The sequence below is a fragment of the Gorilla gorilla genome, chromosome 13, assembly GCF_029281585.2.
Source record: "Gorilla gorilla gorilla isolate KB3781 chromosome 13, NHGRI_mGorGor1-v2.1_pri, whole genome shotgun sequence".
Classification (NCBI taxonomy): domain Eukaryota; kingdom Metazoa; phylum Chordata; class Mammalia; order Primates; family Hominidae; genus Gorilla; species Gorilla gorilla.
Genome location: NC_073237.2, coordinates 111,388,427 through 111,403,316, shown reverse-complemented (window position 1 = coordinate 111,403,316; position 14,890 = coordinate 111,388,427). Strand labels below are relative to the sequence as shown.

The following is a 14,890-nucleotide window of genomic DNA, read 5'->3' as shown; positions in this document are numbered from 1 at the left end:
AAATCATTCAGATGAGTCTTCAAATGCAGAACATGGTGATTTCTTAAGGGACTGAGACAAGGAGGAACCAGATGAGATTCTCACTCCTCAGGAGGGGAGAAATGGCCACAGATCCCATCAGGCCATTGCTTGTAGCGGCTTGCAGGACCTCCCACATAACAGAAGAAAAGGAAGCTGAGAGACCCAGTCTTGGGAATCCTAGATCCAGTTACAGCATTGTCTCAGCTAATCCATGATGTGAAAAGATTGCGCTTTAAAAGAAGCATATTAAAAGAGAAAAAAACAAAACAGGAGGGACTCTTAAATAACAAGCCCTTGATTGCCTAATTAGCCTGAATGCCCTCACTTTCATTGGAATTCACTGCTTTGATGGTGTGGAGGTGCAAAGAGGCCAGCTATCAAAGAGAGACTCCACTTATCTAAACAAAATTCAGGAACAGAATTCGAGACCCTTGTCTCTCAGACGAAAATTGTTTGCACAGTATAAGAGATTTCATCCTCGCTTTTGATAGAATTACGATTCTTGGGAAATCTTTACGTGGAAAAAACTGCCTCAGAATAAACACCAAGTGTTTCAAAATAACTACAGGAAGTCCAAGCCACAGCAAAATTTAAATCTCTATTTACAAAATGAAGGTATTCATTCCCTTATTCATTCAGTCACCAAACACTTCTTTTTAAAACATTTTTCTTTATGTCTCATGGATTAGACCCTAGGCATTAGTGAATTAATGCAAGAGCATTTATCTCTTTGTAAGTTTCCATTTAGCTGTAATGGAAAAGAAGTGTCTAAACTAGATGCAGCTAATTGGAAATTCCTGTCTCCTTTTTTTCTTGTGATTAAAAAAAAATGCATTTACCAGTACTGTCAGAAAAAAAAAAAAGAAAAAAGAAAAAACACCTAGAAAAGAGACGCTGAACCTTCTCCACTAATCCTCCTTATCCCTCAGGATTGCCATCACTGATTGGGGTTGGCTTTGGGTATGGAAAGAACATAGAACTTGGAGTCGGAAGACCTGATTTTATCTCAGCTTAGGCACCTAGCAGATGTATGACCTAGGATAAGTCATTAACCTCTCTGGTTTTTTTAGATGTGATCGGGGTTGGAAGGCAGGTAGCAATATCTACCTTACTGTATCATTTTGAAGACTAACTAGGATAACAATGTGAAGCTTTGTCAGTTGGCAAGTATCAGTGGAAACTTAGCCAACATAAGCTCACTCCTTTTGGATATCCCAATGTGTGAAAAGGCCCTTTAGCACCTGAGAAATCAGAAAGCCTGGGACATACATGTTTGGTGAACGAATGAAGGAAGGAGAGATGATGACAGAATTTACTCAGACCCAGATGTGTCCTTGTTTTCTAAGTTTATCCAGGAAAATAAACAGCAAAAGATTTAGCAAATCTTATCATTTCTTAGTGGGTTATAACCTTGAGCTATTAATTTTGACACAAAAAAACTTACCTCCTCCCTTTATTTCAGCTTGTGAGGATATGTCACTAATTGACTTCATTAATTTGATTCAAACTGTGCACTAGAAGTGGGATAGAAACACATGAAGTATACCGGAAAGAAATTATACTCGAAAAAAAAAAAAAGAGCTGAAGACAGTGGGAAGTAGACAACGGGATCCAAACTCAACAAAACGCATCCTATTTGTATAAAGAACTACATGGCCTTTGGAGTCAAACCTGGCTAAAATCTTCACTCTATCTCTTCTTACAAGCTTGTAACTTTAGCTAAGTCAATCAACTTCTTTGAAACTCCGTTTGCTCATGTGTGAAATGAGAATAATACCTACCTCATGGGCTATTAAGAGAATTGCACAAGATAACACTATCTGGCACCCAATAAGTTCTTACTGAATTTTCATTTTCTAAGCATATAACACAAATTGAATGATGGACTTGAGTATCTATTGGTGTTCTTGGAAACGTGTGCTATCCTGACAGAGTCAGTGCTGCTAACCTGAGTTATTTTCACTCCTCCCTTCTTTCAGAGGCCCTGCCCCTTCTGGAAAACCTAACCATTTCCGACATTAATCCCTACGGGTTCACAGTTTCCTGGATGGCATCGGAGGATGCCTTTGACAGCTTTCTAGTAACGGTGGTGGATTCTGGGAAGCTGCTGGACCCCCAGGAATTCACACTTTCAGGAACCCAGAGGAAGCTGGAGCTTAGAGGCCTCATAACTGGCATTGGCTATGAGGTTATGGTCTCTGGCTTCACCCAAGGGCATCAAACCAAGCCCTTGAGGGCTGAGATTGTTACAGGTATTTCAAATCAAGTGAGCCATTTGTTCCTCTTCCTGGTCCCCTTCTGTGTAATCTGTCTACCGGATCGCCATGACTTTAACATCTTTGTTCACATTCCCTACTTAATCCATAAATGTGGTCTACTGTTTCACCTTCTCCCCACACTCCCTCTTGTCATATGTACTTAATGAACACTCCCCACTCCCACCCCAGAAATGAGAAGGTCGAAATATTTCTGCTTTGTATTCAAAATCCTTTAGACCTTGTCTTGTCCATAGCTCTTGTGTGCTTACCTCATATCATCTTCCCTTGTGATCAACCTGGCTGGTCCCCAGCTACATTTCAGCCTTCTCAAAAGAAATATACCAATGAGTATATTTCCAAAACGTATTTAAAACCTTTGCCATCTCAAAATCTCAACCATGATCTTAACAAACTTACCCAGTGGGCTCGTCATTGGAAAACCAAATGTGAACTTATTTTATCGGTAATCACTAATATCAGAGAGACTCTGCAACACGGACTAAATCCATAATTTTCTCAAGACTAATGATTCCTATAGAAATTAACAACTGAATAGTCAAACATCTGTGTTTCCCAAAGTCTTTCTAGAGATGACTAGCTCCACAGAATGTTCAAAGGTCCTACTCGGTGAGGAAATTCCACATTCAAATAAGTTTGGAAAGACTGAGTGAAACAAAGTTAAAGAGGATCTTTAACTGCAAGGCTTTTCAGAACACCCTAACGTGCATCATCTCCAAGGAGTACTTATCCAGGCAGTATTTTCCAAACTTATTTGACAAAGGATACTTTTTAAGGAAGAGTATCAAACAGGAATAGTTCACTCTGAGCACACTTTGGGAAACTCAGCTCTAAATCTACATTGACATTGAGTTTTGTCTAGTTAAGGCAATACAAGATGAAACCCTGGGTCCACAGTATGTAGCACAAAAGGTTCCAACCTCAGTTCTACCATCTGAACATTTATCTAATAGTTAATAAAATAACAAGAAAGAATGCCAAAAAAAAAAAAAAAAGTCAAGGGTAGGAGCCTTGTTTAGTGAAACAGCACTAAGAACAAAGCAAAAAGACCATAACATTTTAAAAGCCATTTTGGGCAGGCTCAAGGGGAATGTAATCAGCAGTATCATCATGAGCAGCTCTACAGATCATTAATGCTGGTTTATTTGTCTTTTCAAAAAGACAAGAAAAAGGTCTTGCAGGGGATGGGCACTCAGCCACTGGAAGAGAGAGAGCAAATGTAAACAATTTACTGGCTTTGAACTTATTTAATAATATGTGGGAGGGGCCAATGCTGAGTCCAGATGTGGATTTACTGAATTGCTTTTAGACAAAACTCACATATGCAAACATATGCTTGACTTGTATTGAATGTGTCTACTCCATCTTTCCCCTCTCCTGACTCTACTGGACTTGTTAATGTTGAATGATTTTATTTTTGGTATCTCAGGACACTTCTATCTCTGAAAGCCGGGGCATCACTACATATTGATACCCCTACTGGAGAGAAGATTGCACGGACTGGTAAATGATGTTGTCTTTCCTCCTTCTCCCACCATTTTCTCTCCCTCTAGAAGCCGAACCGGAAGTTGACAACCTTCTGGTTTCAGATGCCACCCCAGACGGTTTCCGTCTGTCCTGGACAGCTGATGAAGGGGTCTTCGACAATTTTGTTCTCAAAATCAGAGATACCAAAAAGCAGTCTGAGCCACTGGAAATAACCCTACTTGCCCCCGAACGTACCAGGGACATAACAGGTCTCAGAGAGGCTACTGAATACGAAATTGAACTCTATGGAATAAGCAAAGGAAGGCGATCCCAGCCAGTCAGTGCTATAGCAACAACAGGTACTGTAAATAAACAGGAGAGAACAGAGAAAAGTCATGACTCAGGGGTCTTCTTCTCACAGGGCTGAGTAATCACAGGAGCTTTGGATGCAGGCAGGCTGGCGCTCTGATCCTGACTCTTTCAGTTACAGACTGTGTTACCTTGGACAATTTGGTTAAGTCCTTATGCAAAAAAAGTATGATGCCATTTACTTAATAGGGTTGTGAGGATTAAATGAGATAATTCATATAAAGCCCATAGCGGAAGGCCTGGCACGTAGCAAGGGCCCAGCAAATGAGAGCTATTCACATTGCCATTAATGCATCATCATCATTACAATTATCATCTTTTTTTTTTACGTTCCAAAGATTCTTCCTTCTATCTATTATCTCATCATATCTCATCTCATCATATCATATCTCATCATTTTATCCAGAGATACATCTCCTTGTTCTTTGGCCAAATGTTCGAGCTATACCAAGTAGGGAGATAATGGAGAAGCAGCACGTCTATCTATAAACATTAATATTTATAAAATGCTACATGTGAATAATCAGTACGGTGATCAGCAAGGATAAAGGAGAGAGCTGGCAAGATTAACATGCTACTGTTTATGAAGCTCTCTAACTTTGATACTCATAACAACTCTGAAAGGCACCTAGAGTGTCCTTGGAGTTTAATTACCTTTTTCCATAGGAGCTGTTTCAAGGAGAAAAAAAAAAAAGATGGTTAATAATATGACTCTTAGGCCCAGAGTGATGGCTCACACCTGTAATCCCAGCATTTCAGGAGGCTGAGACAGGAGGATCACTTGAGTCCAGAAGTTTGAGACCAGCCTAGGCAACATAGTAAGACCCTACCTGTACAAAAAAAAAAAAAAAAATCAAAAACTTAGCCAGGTGTGGTGCCTCATGCCCGTAGTACCAGCTACTCTGCAGGCTGAGGCAGGAAGATCTCTTGAGCCCAGGAGGTTAAGGCTGTGGTGAGCTGTGTTCGTGCCACTGCATTCCCACCTGGACGACAGAGCAAGACCCTGTCTCAAATAATGATAATAATAACAGTAGTAATAATATGACTCTTTATAATAATAATAATACTAAGATGAACATGACTTTTTAAAGAGAAAAGGAAAACCTCCAACAAGTCAAGTAAATTATTTCATGAAACTAAGGGAGATGCAGAGACATAGCATTTGCTGGAGACAGCTGCTTCAAAGGGAACCAGGGGACAGAACCACAAAATCACCAGGAGAGATAAAAGGGACCTGAGAGATGATGTAGCTCAACCTCTTCTGTTTGTGCATGAAGACTCTGAGGACCAGAATGGTGAAATGATTTTTCTATGATCATAGAGCTAGATTTGGAGTAAAGCCCAATGACCAGCTTATTCTAATACTATTTAAAATGAGCAGTCTGGATGAGAGAAAACCAATGCATACTTGCCATCTCTGACAGGCATAGGCATGACATTTGTCAAAACCTCTCCTTTTTGTCTAAAGATAGATATTTTATATTGTCAAGTTTTCAGGACCTAACAAGTGGCAAGAAATCACCCATGTAAAAATAATAATCAGTATTTGTAGGCTTGGAGAAAATGCTAGAATCCAGGCAGCAACCTAGTAAGAGGGAAAAACCCTGTTTCTTATTAACAGGGACACCCTATCCTGGGATGCAGGTCTCAGTCTCCTCCTCCCTGTGGCTGCCCATAAAATGACTCCAGATCAGAGGCAGAGCCTTGATTTTGATCTTGGTTTATAAACAGTGCTCTTCAAAGTTTACTTCTTCTGATCATTGATTTGTTTTGCTGATCTTTTTTTTCTAGAAGCCCTACAGTTCTAAAGCAAAAAAGAGAATGAATAATCATGAATTGAATTTTTTTTAAGAACAACAACAAAAAAAAGGCAAGGCAGACCCTGCTCTTTTGGAAAGCCCTCTCTTTGATTTTCTTCTGTAGAGCCTAGTAGCTTATAGCCAAAGACAGGTGCCCATGCGCGTGCGTGCTTGTGTGTGTGTGTGTGTGTGTGTGTCTACATGCCTGTGCTCCAGGACCAGGAGAAGACAGGAAAGGGGGCTCTTGAGCACAGAAGATGCCTAATTTCTATCTTCATCTCATCAAGTTTATAAATTTCCCCTTTTGTTTTTTTTTTTTTTAATCCTTTCTCCTCTCCTCTCTTCCTCCCTCATACCATTGTAAACTCTTCTCTGTAATGTCCTATCCCTCTTCCTCCTGAGAAGGCCCTGCTGTAGCTCCTCCTCTCACTCACAAGGTACCTCTCCATAGCACAAGCTGCCAGCCCTGGGTGCCCAGGGCAGTAGAAAGGGCAGTGAGAGACAGTGTTGCCTGGTGGTTAAGCCAACAACCATGGGACAGTGTCCTTGGAGTTTCGTCATGGCTCTACCTCAATTCCTTCATCTGGAAAATAGAATTTAACTCAAAAGTCAGCCACGAGGTTTACATAAGATCATGAATGTCAAGTATTTAGCAGAATTTCTTTACCCACAGTAACCATATTAGCTATTAATGTGTTTGGCCATAAAATACACCTACTAAAATGTACCTACACCAATGAGGTTTTCAGTCAAAGCAATAGTGCGAGTACACCAGGTTGGCAGAGGGAAGTCCTCAGTGCCTGAGTTTATACACCTCACTGTTTTTTGTTTGTTTGTTTGTTTGTTTTTTCCCAGTTAGCCTCATCTCGATCTTTCCTAGGGGACACCTTAAAGTCTAGTATGGCCCATGGAGAAAAGAGGGACATTGGAAAGAAAATAAAGAGAGGGCAATCATATTTACTGAATTCTCACTGCATGCCAGATGCTGTGCTGAGAGTTTCACATTTGTTATCTCTGCTAATCCTCAAAACATCCCTGTGGGTGGGTACCACTTTTCCCTCTGGACAGATGGAGCAACTGAGGTTCACAGAAGTGAAGGGACCTGCCCAAGGTCACCCAGCCTCTCAGTGGTATTTGGACAATTAAGCTCTTTCAGGCTCCAGAGACCCATGTGGTTTCTGAAACTTTCCATGGGCAGGGCAAAAACCCAGGCAGCCACAGAGTCTGGGGGTGGCTACCAGGCCACAGAAGAAAGCTGTAGGAGGAGATGTCTTAGATGAGAGAAAAATACAGAAAGCGGAAGAAAAAAAAAACCCTTGCTGAATTTCTGTGGGTTTCAGCATGTAATAATCCCTGTGGGTTGGAGAGGGGAAAAGATGAGGAAGTGAGCTCCCTAGAGCCTGAAAATTGTTTCCTGAATTCTCTGGGTAGGCATGGTTAGCTGAAGAGGGCAAAAATCACAGCCAAAAAATACACAGAGAAAAGCCAAAGGAAACTGGGTTTTGAGGGGAGGTATTTGGGGAGGCAGAAACTCCCCCTGGGCATGGCTTTTCTCACAGGTAGACCCAGTGTCCACTGGGTGTTTGCTTTGGTGATGGGCCTGAGGTTGTTCTCTTGGCTTTGGACCTCCTTCCAGTTCTAGGAATGGGTTTGCCCAGGTCAGTGTTTGTGTGAACGTTATTTCCAGGATTCCAGGCTGTGCTTGGTTGGCTTTGCTGCCTACTCCTGGGACCCAGAAAGATCACATCACAAGAATGTTCATGGAAGCCTTGGTTTGGTTCTCTGTAAAATGGCTATAATCACATCTTTTTGGGGGTTTCTACAGGAGGATTAAGCCTTATAAATTGCAAAGAACTGTACAGTTGTCAAGTCTTAGTATTATTTAATAAAAGGAACTAGAAAGCAAAGATTTAAGAAAATGTTAAAAATCAAAAATGAATGGGGGACATATTCCAATCTGGGAAACCATTCTCCCATGATTCCTTGGAAGTCAGCTATGGTCCTATCACTCCCCTTGAATTAGACCAAATGACTTTTCTACAACCCTGGGCCCTGTACCTGAAATGAAACAACAATTGGTCCTAGCAAGTCACAACTTAACCACAGATCACCACATTCTCCATCCTAAAGGCTTGGCTCAGACACAAATTCTAGGCACTGAATTTTCCTAAATAAGGAATTCAAGAAGAACCACTGATGAACAAGACAGTTAACTGTTTCTGGGCTTCTCTTGTGTTTTCTTCTTGACAGCCATGGGCTCCCCAAAGGAAGTCATTTTCTCAGACATCACTGAAAACTCGGCTACTGTCAGCTGGAGGGCACCCACTGCCCAAGTGGAGAGCTTCCGGATTACCTATGTGCCCATTACAGGAGGTAGGAGACTCGGAAAGGGGAGAGAGAGGAGGAGTGTTGTGGGTTTGGATGGATTCATGAAAGAGACCCTGATAATTTTCATCCTCTAACATCATGATAGAAGAAAATGAATTCTTTATTTGTGAGACCATCTGGAGAGAAGAGAACTCATTTGTAAAGTGCTATGAGGTTCTTAGAAGAAACTTTCTTGTGAAGGGTCATTTGAACAAGACCTTTTTTAACCTTGAAATTATAAAATTCTATGAGAAATAGATCTCTAGTATTGTTTGCACACAATGGCAAAAGATTCTAAATATATTGGCATTTCTCTCCCTGAGCACACTCATCTGAAAAGCTAGTCTTGGATACATGTGAAGTTTTACCTTTGGGTACCAAATCTGTCTGTCTCAGTAAATGATGGCAAGTTGTGCCTTAGAAAATTTGTGAGTTCTAATTCAAAGCGCATGGGCTATAATAGAGACCACAAGGAGGAAGCCCAGTCAAATCTGCCTAAAGACACTCTGGCAGGTAGTAAGCTACCTGTTGCTGAAAGTGTATAAAGAGAGGATGGTTAATAACCTCTTCACAGGAATGCTGTTTTGTCTCTATGGGAAGTCTGACCAGCTGATGTGCAAGCTCTTCACTAGCCCCCAAATTCTAAGAAATACAATTTCTGTGTTTATTAATAAACACTGCAGCACAAACTTGACTATAATCAACTTTCTTTTCTTAAGTAGAATTTCCTCTAGTAAGGGAGTCTATAATCCTAAGCCAAGACAATGGGTGAAATAGATCTGATATACATTACATAGTAAGCTTCCCATATTCTTTGTGGGGAAAAATAATAAGATAAAATTTGCACAACGTGCCAGCTCTCTACTGAAAGGAAACTTGCCATTTTTAGTACGTTGTGACTTCATGTTTTTTTCCCCCCTCCTGGCTTTGTTTTTGGCATCTGCACCAATGGAAAAAGCATACAAAAAGTAAGCCTTCTTCCCTTATGCCAGAGGGTAGGAGCAAATGAGAAGTCAAGAAAGTGGTGTTTGATGAAGATATAGTTTCATATCTAAATCAGATACACTCTTTTTGGGGGCAACATTGAATAAGTGTCAATGAGGTTCATTATTCCTCATCTTGCTTTTACTGTGTTCCAGGTACACCCTCCATGGTAACTGTGGACGGAACCAAGACTCAGACCAGGCTGGTGAAACTCATACCTGGCGTGGAGTACCTTGTCAGCATCATCGCCATGAAGGGCTTTGAGGAAAGTGAACCTGTCTCAGGGTCATTCACCACAGGTGAGTTGGTGGGGTTGTGTGTGTGTGTGTGTGTGTGTGTGTGTTACTATTTTTCAGAGGTCACTTGTGCATCCTATGTCATTTCTCACCTTCAGCCTTGTAGCTCATGACTCAGCAGCTGGAAAAAAGGGGGGTTTTATTTATGAGATCCTAGTGGAAAATGAACTGGATTTAGAGTGCCAGAGGCCTCTCTTCTGGCCCATCCCAGCCTCTGGTGAGCTGGGTGACCTAAACCTTGTTGGGCCTCCATTTCCTGGACTATTGTGAAAGAAAAAGTCCAAGTTTGGGAGTCATACTTACCTGAATTAAAATCCAAATTCTACCAACTACATGAGCTATCAGTCCATTTTACTAGGGTCCACTTTCCTTCTCTGTAAAACAGACACAATTCTGCTTCCCTCACAGGGTGTGGTAAGGATCACATGAAGCTGTGTTTGTAAAGCATCCTGAAATACAGTTGTTCATGTTAGCCCACCATCACCTTCACCTCCCCACCTATTGCCTGGAACCCTTGTGAGTGGCCCTCAAAGCAGGTGTTTCACATGAGCATGTGATGGTGACAGCTACAAAACAGCTCCTCTCTATTTGGTGGCTCTTGCATTCCAGGCACTGTTACTAAACCCTTCACATTTAATCCCCACAGCTATTATCATCCCCATTTTACAGAGGAGACAACTGAGACTTGGGGAAATGAAATACCTTGGCCAAGCCCACATAATTAGTAAATGCTGGAACCAAATTTGAACATAGGTCGGTCTGACTTCAAACTCTCTATCCTTCTAAAATAAAGAGTTCCTTTCCTAGTGTAACCTGATTTGTACAGTACACTGTAAAGAGGGGAAAATAATGAATTGCATTGAAGGAGAATGAAGTGGAAAATTTCTCTTCAGACAGCCATGTCTCTAAACAATTTATCCTTTGATATATGAGCAATTATCCAGTCCAACTCATTAAGGGATACAAAGAATAGACCTCATAGGAAATTTTAAAAATATCCTCATAGCCTGAAAGAGTTGACAACACACAATTAAAATATCCCATCTGAACCCAGAGTCCCGTCCACCCTGCCTCACAGGCCCTTATTTCCCCAAAGAAATCTTTCATCAATGGATTCTCCACGGCAACAGATGGCAAAAGCTGAACGTAGTTCCTCCCAATGCCCTATTGTCATCACCAGTTAAAGGAGATTCTGTCCATGCACAGTGAAGCAGGAAGGAACTCAGAGTGGACAATGTGGGCTCCCGAATTGCCCTGCCACATCCTGGCTCTCAGACCAGTCATTTCATCCCTCGAGGCTCAGGTGCCTCTCTGTGAAATGAGCTGAGGATAGCTTCCCTCCACCCTCGCCAGGGCTGCTGGCATGGGCGCAATTGAGTAGTAAGTGCAAAAGCAAGAGGAAATGGTCAGATTCACGCTGGCTTCTGAGAGAGTGATGTTGGGTAGTAGGAGAGGTCAGTTAAAAGAGGCCAGGGATAAATATCCTTTGAATATCCATCCTTTCTCAGAACAAGTCATTTGAAAACCATACTTAAGACTTCAAATACCTTTAATAGAGATCTTAATAACAACTGCAAGTATTGAGAGCTTTCCCTAGTACATTTTACACATCACACATTGCTTAGCTAGTCTTTATTAACTAAACAGTCACCCTTTGGCAGCTGAAGAAAGTGAAGTTTGGAGAAGGGAAATGAATTTTCCCAGGGTACAGAGGCACCAGGCAGAGAAGCCATGGTAGAACCCGGGACCACCAGCCTCCAGAGCCTGGCTTTATGTTCTCTGCAAGCCATCTAATGAGAAATACCACTCAAAGCTCAGAAAAGGCTCAGGGCCAGGTGTGGTGACTCACGCCTGTAATCCCAGCACTTTGGGAGGCCAAGGCAGGTGGATCACCTGAGGTCCAATGTTCAAGACCAGCCTAGCCAACATGGTGAAAAAACCCATCTCTACTGAAAATACAAAAGTTAGCTGGGTTTGGTGGTGCACACCTGCAATCCCAGCTACTTGGGAGGCTGAGGCAGGATAATTGCTTGAACCCGGGAGGCAGAGGTTGCAGTGAGCCGAGATCGTGCCACTGCACTCCAGCCTGGGCGACAGAGTGACAGTCTGTCTCAAAAAAAAGAAAAGAAAAAAGCAAAGAAAAGAAAAGGCTCAGGCAGTCTTAACTACGCAAGTCCCCTCTGTGTAAGTTCTTTCTCTGGGGAAAGTGATATAAACAATAATAATTCTTGTCATGTGTTCAGCCTTGTTCAGTTTACACAGCTCCTTTCCACCCATAATATAATGGAAAAATCAAAATAACACTGAAGATGAAGCCAGCCAGAATTACTATCCCTATTTTACACATGAGGATATAGAGGCCCAAAGTAACTGAGCCAGCAAGGGAGGGAGTCATTACTCAAAGCCAGGTCAGGCTGGCTCCAGGCTTAGGTCTCTGAACCATTCCATGCAGCTGACACTGTCCTAACATCAGGAATCCATAAGCAGTGTGGACAGCAGAGCAGCTGGAGTCTGATGTCCCACCCAATGACTTCCCTCCTGTCCACCATCTTTCTTTGCAGCTCTGGATGGCCCATCTGGCCTGGTGACAGCCAACATCACTGACTCAGAAGCCTTGGCCAGGTGGCAGCCAGCCATTGCCACTGTGGACAGTTATGTCATCTCCTACACAGGGGAGAAAGGTAAGGTTTTGTCCAAGTCTCTCCTCACTCTAAGGAGTGTCTTTCCTGCTGTAAACTCTTCCCATTCGCTCTTCTCCCTGCCACATTTGGTACAGGATGATAAAAATGCATGGGTAGGTTGAAAAGACCAGTAATGTTCTTGTGACTCCCGACTGAAACCTCAAGGGAGTCTGGTAGGCCATTTAAAATAAAAATAAAAATACATCTCCAGCCTCTACATGTTTTCCTGGCCCATTCCTCCTCTCCTGTTAGTATCTCTGCCTACCAGTGTGAGACACCCCGTTTAGGAAGCAGCTGTCATCTTTCACAAAGAAGAAAACCAGAATCTAAAATCTTAACCAGACCGCTTCGGGCCATACTGAGCAGTCTCAACTTTTCAGAGACCACAAAAGAAGCTAGTTTTAGCAGATTTAATTAAAAAGTCTGAAATTTTAGGCCAGGTACAGTAGCTTACATCTGTAATCCAGCACTTTGGGAGGCCAAGGCAGGTGGATCACTTGAGACCAGGAGTTTGAGACCAGCCTGGCCAACATGGTGAAACCTCGTCTCTTCTAAAAATACAAAAATTAGCTGGGCATAGTGGTGCATGCCTGTAGTCCCAGCTACTCGGCAGGCTGAGGCAGGAGAGCTGCTTGAACCTGGGAGGCGGAGGCTGCAGTGAGCCGAGATCGCACCACTGCACTCCAGCCTGGGTGAGAGAGGTAGGCTCTGTCTCAAAAAATAAAAATAAAAAATAAAAAATAAATAAAACAGAAATGTTTTCTTGTTTGGCAACCACCAGTGCTAATTTACCCAGTTGACAGATTAAACACTTGCTTAGAGCACCAGCAAACTACAGCTGCCAGAAAGTAAAATCAAATATAAGTAAGAGACTGGAGAAAGAGAGAGTGCTTTTCAATGAACCCCTCCATTTTGTAATGAGCTACTCTAGAAATAATTGTGTAATTTTAATTTCCAGGTATAGGTAAGTTTCATATTTTATGGTTTGGTATTGTTTTGCTCTCAGTGACAATATGAGCAGGCACCAGCATCTGTGCCTGGAGCCTCTGAAAATTTTAATTCAGTTATGGTAACCAACTAAGAGAGGTCTTTTTGAGGACAGAGCACAGGTAGGGGTGGGGAACTGATGGGGAGGAGGGATGTTGGGTTTATTCTTTTTACTCTTTAATTCTTAAATAGTCCCTGTGAGCAAACTCTTCTGAGTCAGGAAAGATGGTGTTGCACCTAAAATGAATCAGGTATAGTTCATGGGAACCATGGAGATTGTGGATTCAGGGCAAACAAGGGGCTTGGTTCAGAAGAGGGGGTCCCGGTGCTCACAAATGATGAGGTAAGTTGACCAACTTGTCCCCACTTGCCTGGTACTGTCTCAGTTTTAGCACCAGAAGTTCCACACCTAGGAAACCCCACAGTCCCTGGCAAACCAGGATGGTTGGTCACCTGTGAATAGGAAATAAACACATGCCCCCAGGCAATGTGATCAGTATTGCTTTCCACCACTGGACATGACCCAGCAGGCCTGAGAGATAGTGGCCAGGCTCTGGTGCAGCTACTGCTGTCCAGTTTTTGTGACCCCTCAGCCTAATGACTTGATGACACTTAGTAAATTATAAAAGGGCATGTGAAAAAGTGACAAAGAGAGGAGAGCCTGCATCGGGACAAATTAAGCATGGGCAGCAGGCTTGGGGATGTCCCCTCCGACCATCCTCTACCTCGGTCTCAGTGGCAAAGCGATTCCAGCCAGTACCATGTGGGAAAAAAATCTCCTGACCCTCAGTTCCCCTTCCTTCTGATTTGGGGCCTGGAAAAATTAAGTCTCCATATGAGAAATCCTTTACATATGAGGTGAGTGCTCAAGAGAGAGAAAGAGAGCGTGAGTCATTTCAGAAATCAGACCTGCTTTTCCGCAGGGTCACTGAAAGTTTCGATGTTCGAAGGAGGTGTGTATGTGGTTTGTCAAGCCCACTCATGGCTCAGACAGTGAGAGGTGACTGCCTTGGTATGTGTATTTCATGTTTAGTGCCAGAAATTACACGCACGGTGTCCGGGAACACAGTGGAGTATGCTCTGACCAACCTCGAGCCTGCCACGGAATACACACTGAGAATCTTTGCAGAGAAAGGGCCCCAGAAGAGCTCAACCATCACTGCCAAGTTCACAACAGGTACAAAGACACTGAGAGCTGGAAGCTCTCCCTTCTGGGGTGCCCACCCACAGCCTGCATCTTAAACGGGAACCGCTAGCCAGTTCTTCTTTCTTAAGTCAGGGCCTTGCAATGTGATTACATCAGCATCACTTAAATTCACCAGTGCCCACTCAGTCAAGGACTGAAGAAACACACTATTTCCTTTTGAACTGAAATGACCTTGGTCTCCCCACGGGGAAGGAAAAGATTTTAAGAGGAGGGCTTTGTAAGTGGAAAAACAGTTCCCACTGGTCCTAAACCTAGTATTTAATGATCCATGTTCCAGGCAGGAAAATATTTTTGAAGAGGCATATTTTTCAGGCAATTTTTCCTAGATGTTTGTTAGGTTTCTATACATTGAGAGCTTTTTACAAACTATAGCAAGCAGGGAAACAGAGGAACCATCCTCTCTGTCGGGGTGAATATTGATATTAGCATTCATCCA

At 42.6% G+C, this 14,890-nt stretch overlaps 1 protein-coding gene across 9 annotated transcripts in view; it reads left to right on the top strand.

The window, feature by feature from the left end:
- TNC (tenascin C) overlaps positions 1-14,890 on the top strand; it is a 97,918-nt gene that overhangs the window by 67,948 nt on the left and 15,080 nt on the right. For 6 of the 9 annotated variants that reach the window (XM_055350499.2, XM_004048510.5, XM_055350497.2 and 3 more), the window contains 6 exons: positions 2,001-2,273; positions 3,851-4,123; positions 8,183-8,305; positions 9,439-9,582; positions 12,141-12,260; positions 14,281-14,424. In XM_055350499.2, coding sequence (XP_055206474.2) covers positions 2,001-2,273; positions 3,851-4,123; positions 8,183-8,305; positions 9,439-9,582; positions 12,141-12,260; positions 14,281-14,424 — 1,077 coding nt within the window. The remainder of the gene's footprint in view (positions 1-2,000; positions 2,274-3,850; positions 4,124-8,182; positions 8,306-9,438; positions 9,583-12,140; positions 12,261-14,280; positions 14,425-14,890) is intronic. The other 3 variants (XM_055350502.2, XM_055350504.2, XM_055350506.2) reach the window with 2 other exon arrangements.